The sequence below is a fragment of the Coloeus monedula genome (genome assembly GCF_965178545.1).
Source record: "Coloeus monedula genome assembly, chromosome: Z".
NCBI classification, from domain to species: domain Eukaryota; kingdom Metazoa; phylum Chordata; class Aves; order Passeriformes; family Corvidae; genus Coloeus; species Coloeus monedula.
This window is the reverse complement of record NC_138822.1, coordinates 38,630,653-38,648,687: the sequence shown is the minus strand read 5'-3', so window position 1 is coordinate 38,648,687 and position 18,035 is coordinate 38,630,653. Positions and strand designations below refer to the sequence as shown.

The 18,035-nt window shown below is 36.5% G+C and overlaps 1 protein-coding gene across 7 annotated transcripts in view; it reads left to right on the top strand.

The window, feature by feature from the left end:
• The window catches only part of NFIB (nuclear factor I B), a 169,330-nt gene that overhangs the window by 103,698 nt on the left and 47,597 nt on the right, over positions 1-18,035 (top strand). For all 7 annotated transcript variants that reach the window (XR_014227284.1, XM_082301856.1, XM_082301855.1 and 4 more), the window contains exons 4-6: positions 4,417-4,485; positions 6,580-6,700; positions 8,543-8,661. Coding sequence is in view for 6 of the 7 variants with exons in the window: in XM_082301856.1 (XP_082157982.1) it covers positions 4,417-4,485; positions 6,580-6,700; positions 8,543-8,661 (309 nt within the window). In the remaining variant the exon portion in view is untranslated. The remainder of the gene's footprint in view (positions 1-4,416; positions 4,486-6,579; positions 6,701-8,542; positions 8,662-18,035) is intronic.

Here is an 18,035-nt window from a genome sequence, read left to right as displayed (position 1 = left end):
ATACACCAGGCTAAAGTCTTCAGCCTTCTCACAGTAGCTCCTGATGTTGTATGTGTAAGTCTATCTACTCTTGTATAATTCCTATTTTTAAAGATGCAGAAATAAAAGTATAGTAGTACAATTTTTTTCCATCACTGGTTGGATCCTTACTCTTCTTTTATAAGTTGCTCAAAACCAAGGCAGTATCAATGAGAAAACGATATTTATAATAGTACCAGGAAAAAGTTTTATGGTTAGGCTCTAGTCAATATGCAGCAGAACATAAACAGGCATTCTATTCATAAAAGTACAATTAAATCAGAAGACATAAAAAGACTGGTTAAAAATTTGCAAAGCTAAACGTCACTAGTAAGATTTTAAGTAATGTGAGAACAAACTTGTTAGAGTAATTGTTTGTGCAAACTGATATTGTTTTTCAGTCAGTTGAAACTACTTTATTTTCTCTCCCCTTCCCCCCCCCTTTTAAGTTTTTTGCATGGTTGAAACAATTAAAAGCTACACTTGTAACTCATCTCTTCAAGGCATAATACAAGGCATAGTGAGAAATAGACTGGAATATATATAATGACTAGAGCAGTGACTTCTGTAGCAGTTGGAGGCATTGCTGAAGGTTTCTCCCTTTACTGACTGTACATGGGAGCTTGATCAGAACTGCTGCTTTGCTTAACCTGTTTATCTTTCATCCTTGATACCACTGCCCTGGCCATTGTGGAATTGTATGGAAACTGTATTGTTCATGAGTGAGTTTTCTTTAAAAAAGGCAAGAAGAGAAAGATTTTATACTCACTATGTAAAAAAGCTAGAACAAAATAAAAAAGATCCACTTTTTATATGGGTTTTGGAAGTTACTGACTCTTTATACAACATTGCGCTACAGTGTTTTTTTCAGAAATGCTCCTTTTGTAGAAATCAGATTTTTAAGAATAATAAAATGCATTTCAGAGAGTGCTGTCTCTCGGGCAGGATGATTTTTATTACATAATACTCAATGCTTTTGTTAGGCTTGAATGATAAAGACAGCAAAGTGCTATCATGACCATCAAGAGATAAAGTAAATTGTCTGTGAGGAATACAATAGACTTATCAAGTGCATAAATGTCTGTACTGAACAGATCAGAAACACACACCAGGAGTGCTAATTTAAGGCTCTTTAACATATTAATGTAAACAGTGCATTAGGGAATGGCAATCAACAAAACTAGTAAGACCTATACTTTATGAAGTATCACCACATATTCTTGTCTTGCATGAAGTGTAGTAATGTGAACATGAATGTTAACTCTTACTCAGTAGTGTGATCAGCTTCACCAGGTAAAAGGCAGTATCTCACACCATACACAGAGAATGTACCATACTGCTTACCTTTTGCATACAGTCTTGCTGTTTAACCTTTATCTTACATAGAATGCATGTTTCCACAACAAATTACAGCAATTTATTGGCACTGAATATTTTCCTCTTGCACAGCTGGGAGCCAAGAACAGTTCTGTAGCATACCCACCATAGATTATCTTCATAACTAGGTGAAACTGTTGAAGTTCACTGGTGTTGGACCTTAACATATACCCAGAGGCACCATTGGAGTCCACCTGCCCTGTTCGAATGTAAAGCTCAGGATGAAGTTGCTCAGTGCTATGAAATAGATTGTTTATTGTTGCATTAATTGTTTAATAACAATTTGTCACATTACATAGAGGAAAAAGTCAAGTTGTTTTTCAGGTTGATTGAGATTGGCAAGAGCTGCAGCTTCCCTTTCTTTCCCTATGCCAGATAAAGCATTTGCATGTATCTGTGGGTGTCATTATTTTTGACCCGTTCCAAGGCAGGATGAAACCTGGGTGAAAGACATGACCCATAAGTCAACAATGCATCCTTTTGTGAGGGGATGATAGATGGTGGTACCACTTGGTGGCAAAATACTTTCCCTGCTCCCATTTCATTATCACAAGGAGAGAAACACTGTATTTCTCTTTATATTATTTTACATATAAAATCAAACATGGGCTTTTTCTTCTTTTAATATGAGCCTTGGGCCTCGTTCTCACTGTAACGATAGCTTGATTAATCTACTCTTGGCTAAAGCTCCTCTCAAGTTAGTCTGGCTTGAATTAGAGACGTTGTGCTTCAAAGTAGTCATGCTTGGATAAACAGCAGAGAAGTTCAGTCATGTCTCATTACCAGCTTCAGAGCTGGCTGCATGGTTGTACACTGGCTTTTAGCCACACTTTGCTTATGAGCCAACTAAAATCAAGAAACCATTTTCTCTGGAAATCTCCCTTCTGTGTAGTACTTTAGATTGTTCCTGCTGGAGGAAATAAGCAGAGAAGGGAAATATTGCGATTGCTTGAGGAATTATTAGCATCCATCCAGCTTGCCTGTTCTTAGATTAAAAAACAGTAACTGAGGAGGAAAGTAAAAGTGAAAATTTACTGTTTGCCTTTTTTATTTTATGGGTATACCAAGTTCTGTCAAATAAAGAAGTAAGTATTTCAGAAGCCATGTCATGTTTTCATCCACACAAAAAACACGGAGAAATGGTGCAAGAGAATGCAGAAAATAAAAGAGAAAGACACTGCAGAAGGGCTGGCAATATCCAGGTGAAGGACAGTAAGAGAGGAATAAGTAATGGATATGGAGAAAATCTGTTGAAAATGAGAGAGAAATATGAAAGGAAGTGAATTAAAAAGGGAGGGAGACCCAAAGAGCTACTGGTGTAAATAAAGATGTGCAGGAGTAGTGTATGAAGTGACATTGACTGGAAGATGGGAAGATGACAGCATCGGCAGAACACTGTTCAGGATGATCCCACAGGCCTGCAGTGCTCTGTATACCCATGGCACTTGGTCATGGGATTGTTCTCAGCTGGGAAAGGCTGCAACTCTCCTATAGGTCTGACAGAGTAACAGAGATGTTGGGAAACGTGCTTGGTTGGATGTGTTCCCAACAGTTTATACCTGCACTGGTAAATAATACCAGAGGTGCTAGGTGAGGCAGATCTGTGGGACTAGTAAGCAGGAAAAACCACTCTTTTACTTATGCCCTCCGTCTGACCCTGGAAAGTAAGCAGAGGTTTCTCCAGATATACCAAGGACAGACCTCTCAGGTGAAGTATAGTGCTTTTACAGTCATTTTTCTGATTATAGTGGCCATGTTTTTGCTAAATTTGCTACCTGAAGATAAGAGCAGTAATTTCCAAAAGAAATCCAAAGGGAATAGTACCAAACCACTTTTTTCTAACTCAGTAGATATTCCAGTAGGTGTACTTTTTGTTTGTTTGTTTTGTTAGTTAAGACATCTAGAATACTTTTACTCTTTCAAACATTTTGAACAAAAAAGTGACAGTTTATTTCCAAAAGAAAAAAAAAACTCTGTTAATTCAGAAAAGAGACCAGAAAAACCACAGTAAGAAATTCTTAGTGCACTGTCTCACATGAAAAAAAACAAAAAAGTAACACTGTTGGAGCATCAATGTACACCAAGTATAGTTACTATATTACTACCTATAGTACTATGTTCTAGTTACTTATATTATTACCTCTAAAAGGCTGTAATGCCGTGTAATCTCAAACGCAGTAGTACAGCTTTTGCAGTGATTACTGATGTGAGGCTTCCACAGAAACATGGGTTTCTTAGCTCTCTTTGCATAAGGTTACTAGTTACACTACTGAGATAAGTCTTGATTATCAGCTGCTGTTTCGTAGCAGTACTCCAACTTATGCCTAAAACTCACAGCAGGGAAGGTATATCATATACATTTATCTTAGAATAAGTAAATATAAGCCAAACCAATAATATGTGTTTTCTTAAACAGGTTTCTAGATATAGAACTCAGCATGTATATAAAACACCCCACTGAACAGCTCAGCTGCTTTGTTCAGTTCCTGTTTTTCCTGGAAATAATAGCAAACCCCTCATCTGCCTTAGAAATGTTGATTTGGTAGTGGAGGTCATACTGTAAAGTGACAATTAGCAAGGTGAGAGTTAAGTAAAAATCTCTTTAGCAGAAACATACAGAAGGAGAGGACTGCTCTGTAGTGAAATTGCTTATCTGGCTGATATGGGTCATAGTTCAATACTGACTTAAATTTTGAAGATACTAATAAAAGAAACAAGTTTTCAGACTTTTTTTTTGATGGTTAGCTAGGCACTCAGTATATTGCTTGATAGTTTTTATATACTTTAAAAAAATTGCTTTATCACAGATCCTTAAGACTTATTTTGCACCTTTGCCTGAATTTCAGTTCACATTAGATCCTGTGATCAGCTTTCAGTGTACTTTGATCTGTGTATTATAGTTCTGGGACTCTGTTAGTACCATTGTTAACTGTGTATAAACCTACTTATTAATTCTATTTATAAAAATCCTATTTATTAATCTTCTCATTATACTGACTATGGTTCTGTGGTCCTTTTCAGTGTACCTTGAGGACAGTTTTGTGAAATCCGGAGTATTCAACGTGTCAGAACTTGTGAGGGTGTCAAGAAGTAAGTTAACATTTGTGTTTAGCCATTTCCAAAGCCTGCTATAAACAAGTGAAGGTTTTTCCCTTGAAGCTTTTTCTCCACAAGATGTAAGATGCATAGGAAACGCCTATAACCATGCACAATTTTAATATATTTGACTACAGTATTACAGGCCATCTTGCACATGTTTGCAATAAAACAAATAGGTCTTCTTCTGTCTCTTTGATATTTAAAGATGGAATCGATTTGTTATATCTCCTTCAGCGCACCTTAGTGGAGTGACACATCAACAAAATTACCATACGGAGCAAAACCTTCTATTGTTAGACTTACCGTTGTTTAAGGGTGCCCTACACATCCTTGGATATTGCTACAAGGGCTGGTTATTCTTTCTGTTTGTTTTTTAATTTGTAACTCTTAAAATAAAAATCACAGTATGGAAGTAAAGTATGATAAACAATTTATTGAATCTTTGTGTTTCTTTTACTCGTAGCACTGGCTGTAACTGAATTTCTAATTACATTGTCTTGGCATCAGAAATATTACACACATGAATATGTAAAAACCCTCATAAAATATAAATATAAAATTACAGGTAAAGCTTGAACTGCAGAAAGAAAAACCAAGAGGAATATAAGATCTCTTTTGTTGAAATCTAACAATTAGTTATGATAGTATAACATAAAACCTGTCCACATTTTCATTTTACATTTCTTCCTGACCCTTTCTTTTCTCCGTTTACTATCAACACTATTAAGGTATTTTTCTTAAGACTTCTTTAGGAAATGAAAAAGAATAGTTGAAAGTTATAGTTAAAAGTGTCCACAGTGATGATACCACCATTCAGTAAAAACTGAATGGTGCAGAAAAATCACTTTTCTGGTGAGGTGAGGACAGAGCCAAAGAGGTACAAGTTTCCAAAATGTCTGTCCATATTCCGCACAGGTGTTAATTCAAGCAGGGTCAGGATGCTTGAGGAATCTAATTTACTTACTGAGGCTTCAGATGCATGGGTTATTTAATTTACTGTGATCAGAAATTAATATTCAACAACTAAAACTATGTTAAATCCTTCAGCAAAACAGTGAGCATTGCCATCTTGCAGAGTTAAGACATATCCTTTTTTGTGCTTGCTTAAGATATGGTTTTGCTGTTTTAGGAGGCTGAGGATGTGTGAATTATAGCTTTCTTTTAGTTGTCAGGTGGTCAAGTACATTTTAAAGTATCAGGACATTCAGGTTAAAAAAGAAACAATATTGTAATTATGCTATGAAACTGTGCATTATGCAGCTGTTATACATGATATACTTCTAATAATAAGCATTAAATCATGTGGTTTCTGTGGGATTTCTTACCATGCATTTGTTTAACCTCAAGCCGCAACAGAGTGTACTTAAACTGTCAAGAAAAATACAAACCTTCAAATACATTACACAACATGCAATTATTCTTTTAAATGCCAAAGGTAGTTAAAATGCATGATGCACAGACAATGAACAAAGGTAAATACACCACAATACATAACACATAATTTATTCTTGAATTGCCAGAGTCCGTATGGTACACAGACCCTATAAGGAGGTGAAGGTAACGCTGAGTGTATGTACTTGTGTGTAGGTGTGCATATGCAGAGCAGAACCTGTGGCACTGGGCGAAAGAAAAAGGAAGAAAACCAGCCTGTCAACACAGAAGGCTTTTATTAATACAAAAGAGTTAACATTAATGGAAAGGGAATTTGTGTGTCTCTGAGTTTCATATTTCCTTTATTTCAGTTCTTTAATAAATAATGTTAGCTCTCTTCATAAGCCTAGGCTCATTCATTATAGTGCTTGAGGTTTGTATTATCTTTTTCATATTGGTGATTCCATTTTATCTCTTATAAAACAAATGTATTATATCTGCATAAGTGCTAAAGGTTTTGTAAGCACTAGGGAAGGTAATTTACTTTTTAGATACATAATCATTGATACAACTTGTCTGTACTTGGTTTCCACAAGAAGCAGAAAATAAGATACATGTATTAACATCTTGATATTTTTCCAAGTGTTAGAAATAAAAAGATGGCTAAAAAGATAGAAGATTATCTCTGAGTTCTTATGGTGATGTGTTTTTCAGCACCCATAACCCAGGGAACTGGAGTGAACTTCCCAATTGGAGAGCTTCCGAGCCAGCCATATTACCATGATATGAATTCGGGTGTAAACCTACAGAGGTCCTTGTCCTCTCCACCAAGCAGGTAAAAACTTGAAATAAGTGCTAATGTGAACCATGTTTAATAGTGTAGGACAAGCAATTCACAAATCGGGTCAGCAACCAACAGTTTTTTTAATTTCCTCTGATTTTGTGAGGCTAGCTTCTTATGTATGTTACCGTTATCTCTGTACGGGTTTGTAAGTTATAAATCTTGTCATTTGAAATGGTGTCATTATTGCCTGTCACCTTGCACGATATTGAAGATGGTTATAAGTTTTTTCAGGGTTTGAAGTGCCCACTAAATCATCTGCCAAGAGAATAGCTATACATCCCAAAACTGTTGCTGAGCTGCAGGAAGGTCTAGTGGTTGGGAACATGCTGGCAGGTCTCAGAGTGGTTGCAGGCACAAAGGCTGTCTTTTCAGGGCTCCCTCTTGGAGCTCTGTCTTGAAAGATATGTTTGGACAGATACTGTTTCCTCTAGAAAAGGTGTTAGGCCAGGTGTATAAAGACAAGGTATTCTCATCCATAACAGCTCATGAAAGTGTTTTCTGCCACCCTCTTTCAGGGTCTTTTCCCAACAGAGTGGAAAGGAGGAGGAGCATGTGACATAGCTACAGGTTAATTTTTCTCAAGGGTCTCCCTTCACCTGCTACAGGCGAGTTAGTCTGAGGGACTCACTTCCTCCTTGTTCAACTGCTCCCTTCTCCCATCTCTGAGAGAGACTCCCATTTCCTCCCTTGGGAGCTGCTGGTGGGCCCATGGATGTAGAGAACCTGCTGTGCCCTCCTCCTGACTCCCAGAGAATGTACTGTCTGTCAGACCCCTAGAGCCCCTTGGTTTTCTGAAACTGTCTGATATACCATGAAATCACAAGCACTATAGGAGCTGTCACTGTCCCACGTTTGTGGACCTCAGTGAGTCAGGAAGCTGTCTGCACAGTGGGACAGGATTTAACAGGACATTCAAGGCGCTGACATATTCTTCCACCAGCATCTGGTGCTTCTGAGTTATTTTGCTCAGGTTTCCCTATTTCATTTCATCATATTTTCAGCTTGGCAGTATACCAAATGCACTTTAGAAACGGATGGATTAATTAGAATAGATGGATTAATTATCACAGGGTAACAGTAGCAGTTATAGTTGCAGTAGTAGTAGTAGTAGTAATAATAACAATAATAATAATAATAGTAATAATAATAATAATAGTAATAATACTACACCATTAAAACCTTCATCCTGGTTTTCTTTGGCAGTCAGTATAACAGCTTCAGTATATATTGCTATGAAGAAACTTGACTTTCCTCCACTGTATTGAAGTTCTGCCTCATTTTATATAGTGTGACTTGAAATATGGGCCTTTTGTTGTTTTTAATTAAACTAGTCAAAAATGAAAAGTGTTTGTTTCAGACTAGCCGTCTGAAAAGCTTAGGAGTTTGACCTGATGAAATACAGTAAACTACATTTTTTCCTCATTAACACATTCACAAAATTTCTTTTTCTACCTTTATTAGTAACACTTTCCAGTGGCTTGCTACACTTCATGGTTTCTGCATAGTGTTTGGTACCTTCACGACCCAATCTTTCCTTGGTAGGCTACAGGAACTGGCTTCTTGGTTGTTCAGTGAAATGCTGGTGGACTTTTATATTACCCATTCATGCCGTCTTTGAAATATTAAGTCATGTGAAAAATGCAAATGTATACCTGCATTACATATTATTAATATCACCTGTGCAAGTTAATGTAGGCAGTAATATTCTTTCTTTTTTTCACTTAGTAAGCCTAAATTACTCTCTATTAAAATATCTGTAAAGATCCAGGAAGTTTATATACCACTACTACATTTGTACTTTATTCACTGCCAAATCTCACAATTCTTCAACAGCAAAAGACCCAAAACTATCTCCATAGATGAAAATATGGAGCCAAGCCCAACAGGAGACTTCTACCCTTCTCCAAATTCACCAGCTGCAGGAAGTAGGACATGGCATGAAAGAGATCAAGGTGAGTAACATGGGATTATTTTACCTTGAAGTATACTTAAATATACAACAAATCACTGCATGTGCCATTCAATTTCTGCAATAAAATGATGACTTTTTAGAAGAATCTTTTTTTTTCCATGTGGTGTATGTACTTGCTGGTTCTGTAAATGTAGTTAAAGCCAACAGCCAACAGGATATTGTATAAACAACCACTAATAATAATAATAATAATAATAATAATAATAATAATTTTTATATGGTGACAGCCTTATTGTGTGAAAAGATGAAAAATGAGTACTTGATATTGTGTATGCTGTGATCATGCCAGCAGAGTTTGGACTCCAGTGCTTTTAAATAAAAATCAAAACATCTGCTTACTATGGTTTAGTCAACGTAAGAATACTCTGTTTTTGTATTGCCATGACATGGACATTTAGTCTGTACCATGTGACCTGGAATAGATCCAATAAGCTCTTTCTGAAGAATCCACATGTAGCTCTCTGGACTCTATCCATAGGTTGAAGGGTTTGGTAAGTGATGGTATCTTCTGGGTTATCCAAAGCAATAAACATGCTTACCTGGAGAAAGAAAGTTGTGACTATCAAAACAGTGAGATTAATTGTCATATCTTTCCCTCATGTTGTCTTGATGCTTTATAAACCTAGGTGCCAGTGTAGTCTTTTCCCTCCCCTTTGTTATGTGAGAATGTGCTTAAACTCATATATTTGTACAGTGTTGGTTAATGGATCCTGTGGCTGAGGTGCCGTAGCTGTCTGGAGAGACTGTGAAATGTAAAAGGGAAATAGAGAAAAAGATGTGCAGTTGCTTCCTTTGGGGATCTTTCAGTGTTTGCCCTCAGTTTCTGCTGATCATTGCTCTCAGTTCTTCAGTAACTGAGTGACCCTTTGGTCTTACCTCATTTTTATATTGTTTTAAAGCTTCTTTAAAAAAAATATATTCTCTCTTTTATTTCTTCCTTCTGTTTTCTCTTTCATCTCCATGTGCAAGGAAGCATGTGGCTGGTATTTCTTTTAGCTGCCTTTTACTTTCACATTTCCATCATAGTTGGTCTCCTTTTAATCTGCTTTTGCCTACCCTCTTATCTGTGTTCTTAACCATTACGCTGTTCTTCTCAGTCAGTGTTAACTAGTCTTTTTCTTCATAATTTTTTTTGTACTCTGTTTCTCATGGAGGCTCTGATACTGTCTTATTTTTGACAGTTTGAAGCATTCACTTTTGAATTTTTTTTAAAATGTCTTGCCTGTGGTTTTGCATAACCAAACTTAAGAACAGTAAATAGGACTTCTGCTAGCCAGAATCTTCCTCCTTATGCACAATATTTTCCTCTGTGAATGCTACCTGTTTCGTCATGAAACTTTATTGCAATTTTTCATGAAAGACTGGATCATACCTCAAATAAATTTTTTGCTTTCTAGATAAATTATTTCTGTAGTGGTAGGGAAAACAGCTCATTCTTCCTCTCTCACATATACCCATTTGTGAAATGAAGTGTTTTTCTGCTGCTGAGTGAGCTTCTGAGAAGTGCACTGCCATATAGACTCCTGAGCGCAAGCCCTGCTGACAGACAGTTCACAGACTAACTCTATAGTTCTCAAGTATCTCAACTACAATTTAGGTTTTGAATCATTCTGCTTGCAGAGAATCACATTCCATGAACGTTGGATTTGTTCATGTTTGCATGAACTTCATATTACAGTTATCAGTAACGAACAATGTTATGATTTAAATTTCTTCAGTGTATTTACAATGAACCTTTACTTAGTTTCTGTGCCATTGGGTAGCTAGACTTCTGAGCTGAAACAGCCTTTAATATGTTACATAAATCAGGGAACTCCAGTATGAGGAAGAGAGAATAAAGAAGATAGACTTAAATCAGTGTGTTTTACTTTTGCTTCCTGGAGTTTACATCTCTCCCTGAATATCCTGTCCTTCAGCACTACTGGCCTTAGTGAAATTTTGCCAGATCCCTGTCAGAGATGTTGCCTTTAAGTCACTATTAGGTACTTAGTTTTTTCCATCCTTAAGATATTCTTCCATTCCTGCAGAGGCACAGATACAGCACTGTCCAGTGTGAAAACCATTGTACTGGGGGAAATAGAAGCCTTTTACCCCTAAAAAATTATGTTCATCTCCGCTCAGTTTCTGAGGTTATTGTGCTGCTGCAGAATCATTATAAGGTAGTAACTGCAATGCCTGCCCTTGGTGCCTGGGCTCAGTGGGAAAGGGTGTGGGAGGCAGCTCCAGGCATATTTGTTCTGCTGCTGGTTTGTTAGGTGCTCGTTATCATCTTCATGGCACTGATTTTATCTCTCTGGCGACCAGTGGTACAACCCAAATGAATGGCACGAAGCTCTGTCAGGAGAGATTTAGGTTAGATATTAGAAAAAGGTTCTTCTCCCATAGAGTGGTTGGGCGTTGGAAGAGGCTCCTCAGGGAAGTGATCACAACTCCAATTTCAAAGAGTTCAAAAAGTGTTTGGGCAATGCTGTCAGACACATGGTTCTTGGGGCTGCCCTGTGCAGGGCCAGGAGTAGGACTTTGGTGATCCTATGTGGGTCCTTTCCAGCTCTGGATATTCTATGATGATTCTATGGCTTATATGTATCTGTGTAAAAGCTCCTTTTGGACACAGATGTTGTACCATGATATCACATTTATGGAAACCTATTTTCTGTTTCCATATGCCTAAACAAAGGTAACATAAATAAATTTTGGAGGTGGTTTCTATGCCAGAGATCTAACTTGTGCTGCTTCCCTCTCACCTATGTGTACTGTATGAGGTTAGGGATAAATGAAAAAGAAATAAGCCTTTTGAGGTCACATTTGTGTTTTTCCATTGTCAACAGGGAATGCTCATGTAGTCACAACAGTCACTGCTTCTTCAGAGAGTATCCACAGGTCATCAGCATCAAAAATGTAAATCATTTCACAGTACCCACAAATAAATATGTCTCTGGATATCATGTTTATGGGTAAATAGCTTCTCTCCCGCTCTAGTGCAATTTTAACTTTTCTAAGAGAGACAACATCAGGAATAGGGTTGATACTAACATATACTGTTGCTCATTTCAGGTTCACTGTCTCAGTTTTGAACTTGACAGAGGGAGGTCTCTAACTTCTGAGCTGAAATAGATTTGGTTTCTTCATCACTGTATCTAAATGTAATGTATTTTCATACGAATTGAAATTACATAGTTTTGAAAGACTCTCATACTCATAATTTAGGCTTTTTGTATCTTTATTTAACTATTCCTAAAGCAACAGAAATGTCATGAGTGTGGTAGTTTGGAACTGAATGGTTACAATAAGACAATGACATCTGAAATACATTTGAATAAAATATTTAGGAGTTTCCTAGGTGTCTGATGGGTATGTAACAGTTTTGATTCAGAGAATGAGACAGAAATTAATGGGCAACAGAGAAATGTACTGACATTAAAAATAGGACAGAGGAAAGTTTGCAGCAGGGTTAGATCAGCCTTCCACTGTTTTGAAAAACAAATATCATGAAGTTTAGTAGGTAAGAAGACTTTAAGGGAGAAGTGATTTTGTTGTATTCCCAATAGATTTTACAGCTTCTCTATGCAAGTGTGCATCATGAGGGTCAGGGACATGATTGCAGGAGTACTTGTGCTGTAGCCAGGATGTAACATTTGTGAAACTAAGACAAGGAGGTCTAGCCCAGTTACAGTAAAATCTTGCTCATACCAGACTCTGCTTTCAGTTGTAAAACTGTCCTTTTGCTGCTAGCTGTCTTCCTGTCATAGTACTTCCAAAAATGTTTTGATAAGATTTCCAGATGTTGTGCTTTATAGTCTGTTTTGGGGGAGCTGTCTCTTTGAAGATGTAATTCTGGCCAGAAATAAGTAAGCATATCTTAAAAATAGTAACTTTATAGCTGGCATACTTTTGGTAAAAAACAATCCGCAAAGAGTTATGTTACCAATCTGATATAAAAATATAACCCCCCCTCTAATTAACCAAAATTAACATTAAAAATAAGTTTTTATTATTTTACTCATTTAATTCAGATTATTAATCCCTATAGAAGAGAAGAAGGTCTTATGAAGCTGTGATACTGTCCTGGAGGTTTACTTCATCGGTTTGCGAAAAAGTTTGTGACTATTTTAAAAACATATGTAACCACAAGAGTATGCATAACTGTTTCAAAAATAGATTTAAAAAAATACTGTAGAATGACAGTGTTTTTTACTTTGGAGACATCAAGTCAATGTGAGAAGATTCTGTGGCTTGTGCCATTATTTTTGCTATGTTGAAATACTTAAAATATGCCTCTATTTGCATGATTTTTTGCAACAGGTTTGAGGTTTTCTGATAGAGCAAATAGGCAAGTTTATAACTGCAAAGATATCTCCCAAGACTTTTGCCATTAGCCTTTCAAGTAACCAACTGTCCTCCAAAAATCCCACAGTCTCAGAAAGGGAAAAGTAATCTCTGAGAATGGTATTTACTTAGAAGTAGAGGGCTAACACGACAATTAGGATTTCAATGGCTGTGTCTTCTGTCAGATATTGTGCAAGTTATTTTTTCTCTCTTGTGCCTTGTTTCTTCCAACTTGATGTCTTAATAACTTTGATGATGTCTGAATCATGTCTTACAATTCCATCAAGAAATATATCTACATCTAAAAAGCAATTTGCTGTAGATCTCTTCCAGTCTTCCTTTCTCCAGGTTGCTGTTACTGAATTCTTTACTATGTTTCTATATTAAACAAAATTTTGAGTTCCTGCGCTAGTAAGATTTTGTGAGATAGATGTAAGTTTCTGCCTGAGTAAAATTGATGAGTGTTTTAAAAATTTAGAAATTTTATGCAGTAAAAAAATAAAATTCCCCTCACAGTTTGGAAGAGGAAGTTATTAAAAATCTAAAAACCTCTAGTGACTAGTGCAGTGGCTAAAGAGTATTTAGGGTTTAATAGGCTACTAACTGCTGGTGAACATCTTGATTTACTAACTGGTAAGTAAATCAGACACCTTTTTCTTAACTTGTAAGGAAACAGGAATATCAGAAAAGAGAAGGACAGTGTGTGCATCTATGGCTTCCTTTCTGAAAACTGGCTTAGCAAAGTTCATTAACATAATTGCAGGCAATTTCTGTATTTCTCCTTGAGACCTGTTCTACTGTTATAGTGTTACAATGCTATGTACATTGGAAATAAGTTAAACAGTTGTCATCAATGCATACTGTTCATGATAATGAGAGATTCATGTGGATTTCCATAGTAGTCAGGGGTCTGGAAATACTGAATGTCAATATTCAATGAAGTGAATTTTAATTTTACATTTTCTTAATCATGTTCATTCTCTTACACCTCACCTCTACCAATGGTCAAGAGTCAAGATGCCATCATTCCATTAAAACTGAAACAGCTGGACCATCTTCACCTGTTTGGCCAGCATCTGTTGGACCTTCCACTTCTCAGGTCCCAACACCCTTTGTTGGATACCCTTCTTCTGGACACTTGTCCCCTTTTGCTTTCTCCCCATTCACTAGACACTCCTTCCCCATTGGGGTCCTTCCTGACAGCTCTTTCTTTCTTGGGTCTTCTTCTAATCAACTGTCAAGGATGGATGTTCTCATTTCTGAAGTGAGGGAACTGAAAAAAAGAAGTAGTTAATGTAGTCCAGGAGTTGAAAACGGTAACAGAACACCTTGGCTTTTTTGTGTCCTGTGTTGGACAGGATTTTTGTCCAACTTCTTCTGAAGGTTAATGCTTTAGAAACACACTCTCCATCTAACTCATCAATTCAGCTTGCAAAAGCTTACCTTGATGAATACCTGTTAAATAGCATTCTGTGTTTTTATAGTCTGGGTTCTAAAAATCCTTGTATGTCAAAGTATATTTGAAAGCTATTTGTGTCTTTTTAGTAACTCGTTACTTCTACCTTTGTATATTTTATTATTTTAAAATTCTTTTTAAACAATGTATACACACATATACTCATACCTTTCCTATCTATGTATCTCTATATAATACATAAAATTTTCTGGGTTTTTAACTAGCAAAATATGACTATTTTAAGCACTGCAGTCAAATACTACTGCTTGATAAATTTTCATAACTTCAGATTTGTAAAGCAAGAGATACTTTTCACCAAGACTAACTTCTGAAAGTGTATTTCCACATTAAATTCTTAGCCATGGCTTCTGTGAGCCTGTTGGCTGCTATGATGCTGAAAAATTGCATTATGGTAACAAACAACAGCCTTAGCAAGGAAGACTTACCTGGAGGCCCAATTTGAGTTCTCCTTGTTCTTCTTCATTGCAGAACAAGATGCTGGTAGAGTTCAATGAATGAACTTTGTCTCCCTGTTAAAAATAATGTTAAATGCTGTGATGGTTGAATCTAAGATCAATAGGTACTTGGTTTACTTTTGTTTTCTGTAGTGGGAATTTTACAAGAAAAGCTGCTGGTACCTGAAATAGGTCAAACATTGTTTTCATAAATATGAAAGATGTTTAAAGCTTGAAAGGCACTAAGTACAGAAAAATAGCTGAAGGATTTCCCAAATGCTTATTTAATGAAAATACAGAGAAAGAAAAAAAAAAATCCATGAACAGAATAGCAAAAACATTACCTTATAATGAGTAAGTTGCTTTACATCAAGAAAATTTACATCCTTCATTATTGAGAATGATGTCAAGTTTATGCTCTCTTCAAAAAATAAAGCAACAAAGATTTTATCTGTTCTTCAGTGTTTAGAATAGGTTTAGACAAATTAACAACTTGTTTGTAAGTACCTTCAAGTATCCAGAACAGCAGGTGAGGAAGTTTTTATTCTGGACAGAGCAGTGACCTGACTTTTCCTTCAGACCATGAGCACTTAAGTTTCTGACTGAATGAAGAGTAACAAAATGTTTAGAAATATAAACAGAAAGACAAGTAGAGTTGGAGATGCAACAGGAAGCATACAAAAAGGGTTTGCTATTTTTGCATTCCTGGAAATGACTGTTGTTTGCTCAATAAAGTCACTGTAAAAAATCTAATGACAAGTTCTTTGTCTTTTGTTTTGAAAAATATTTTGTGGGAAGACCTATCACTTGATATTTCCTCAGTGTGATTAGTGAGTAGAATACACTCAAGGTCTCCCATATAGATCAATGAATGACATTAGTGCAATATAATATTTTTCTTGAATTCATGGCACTTATCCTGTGATGAATTTTATATCGTGGCAACATCCTGTTATCTGGATGGTTTGATTTGGTTGAAATTAGTGATAAAATGAATATCTTAATTCAAGATTTGTCCCAGGAGCTACTGTGGGTAATTTTCCTCTTCCAATTTTGATGAATAAGAGATTTAGTATTTTGAAACTGATCAGCTCTTATTAGAATTTGTAGGGTATGTGTAAGTCTGCATAATTTAACCTGTGTGGTACAGAATATCTTCATCTACAGAAAGGAGAGGTGTTAGTACCTCCTGAACCATAGATGTCTGCAGTAACTTTTTTTTTTCCCAGTAATGGTACTTCCTTCAGATGAAAAATATTAATTTAACGCAGGTATTGTAATTTTTGGGGTATCTTTCTCTTTTATCTTTATTCGTAGATTCTTTCTTTCTGTGCTGTGTACATAGATATGTTTGAAAAGGTTCTCTTTTTTACTGCTTTCATACAATCTGTATCAAACTTGAGCAAAGTAGTAAATGTCAGTGTGACTGAAGGATATACCTCCATTCAAAACCATTTCCCAGATGGATCAACAATTAATGTAGCACACCTGTTAAACTATCCTTAACTGTTGCCTGTGTAGACTATAATAGTAATAAAAAGGAGATTTCATAATCTGAATGCTTCCAAATCAACAAATTCCTTCACATTAGTTTATCTCAAATAGCCCTTTAATCTTGCATTAGAAACTGGAAATACTGTTGTGACTTTTGCAGTTATGGTTACAGTATTGATTTTATTTTCTGGCCAAGGTCCTGGGAGTCTCAGCATTAAGGGGATGTTACAGCTGTACATTTTTCCTTGAAGTCTGGATGACTTTCTGTAGGATAACTTAATAAATGACTAAAATGTACTCTAAAGTCTTTATAACTTGTTTGGTTTTTTAGGAAGATTTTCTCGGTCTTCCACAATGCTCTTCTATCACAGCTATATGCAGGAATCACACCTCTTAAAAATGATTCATAGACGATAAAATGGCCCAGTCTATTTCTGAAGTGTAAAGATGTACAAAAATGCACCTGAAGTACACTGGAGATGGTTAAGGGTTTTTATGGCAGGGCAGAGTTCTTGGAGCCTAATGTGGCTTTTTAAATGATGGTCTATATATTCGTTATAGCAACTCAGTATTTTTGGTCTGATGCCTCTTATCTCTATTTCCAAAGTCAGCCTCATTACTTGCAGTGCCTTCAGACCATGAGCACTTAAGATTCTGACTGAATGAAGAGTTACAAAATGTTTAGAAATATAAACAGAAAGACAAATACAGTCGGAGATGCAATAGGAAGCATATAAAAAGGATTTGCGTTTTTTTTTGGTGTTCCTGGAAACGTTGTTTGCTCAATAAGGTCCTGTAAAATATTACCTGTAATAAGTTGTCACCCCACTGAGCTCTATGTTAGTCACAAATAATTCCCATATGACATCTGATCAGCTGTGTTGGTACAGAAGTGGTTGGATAAACTGAGTGCAGCCGTAGGAAGATGTGAGACAGGAGAGGCTGCAGAGGTGCAGCTGGTCCCTGTCGGTCACTGTGAAGGTGATGGAGACCTTCTCATCTCCCTCCAAGAGCAGCACACCATATCCCAATGATCTGCATGATGGCACTTGCATCTTGGGGCTCTCACAGCAGGACAGTGTTTCTGGTATGAGTCAAGGGTGAGGAAAGGTGAGGAAGGTTGGCCAGCTTTATGCCAGAAGATCAATGCATGGGAAAAAAAGGTATGTTTTCTCCTCACAGGAAACAGTACAGATATGGTAACATAGTCATGCTGATTATAAACCTTTCCTGGGAGTTGTACTGGTCCTTCGTGATGAGGAGTGGTGAGGTGTGTTTAAAGGATGAGAATGAAGAACTGCTGCTCACAGTTTTTGCAGGACAGCATGCCATAGTTTCAGCCTAATCTTGGTGGGAATAGATGTAAATTTTCATAGACCTAGTCTCCTCAGTATGGCAGTTGATTACTTACATGTCATATGATACTGTCAAACAACAGTTATGGGATTAGGTCTATATGTCCTGTCCTACAGCTGGACATTTTTTGAAATTACTTTGGAATGTGGATGGTTTTGGTGCCCACATATTCAATATTAATGCTTTAATCTGACCATCATAGCTTTTGTCATTCCCTCTTTATAAATGGCCTTGAAAATTGAAAATTTTTTTAAAAAATTAATTTTA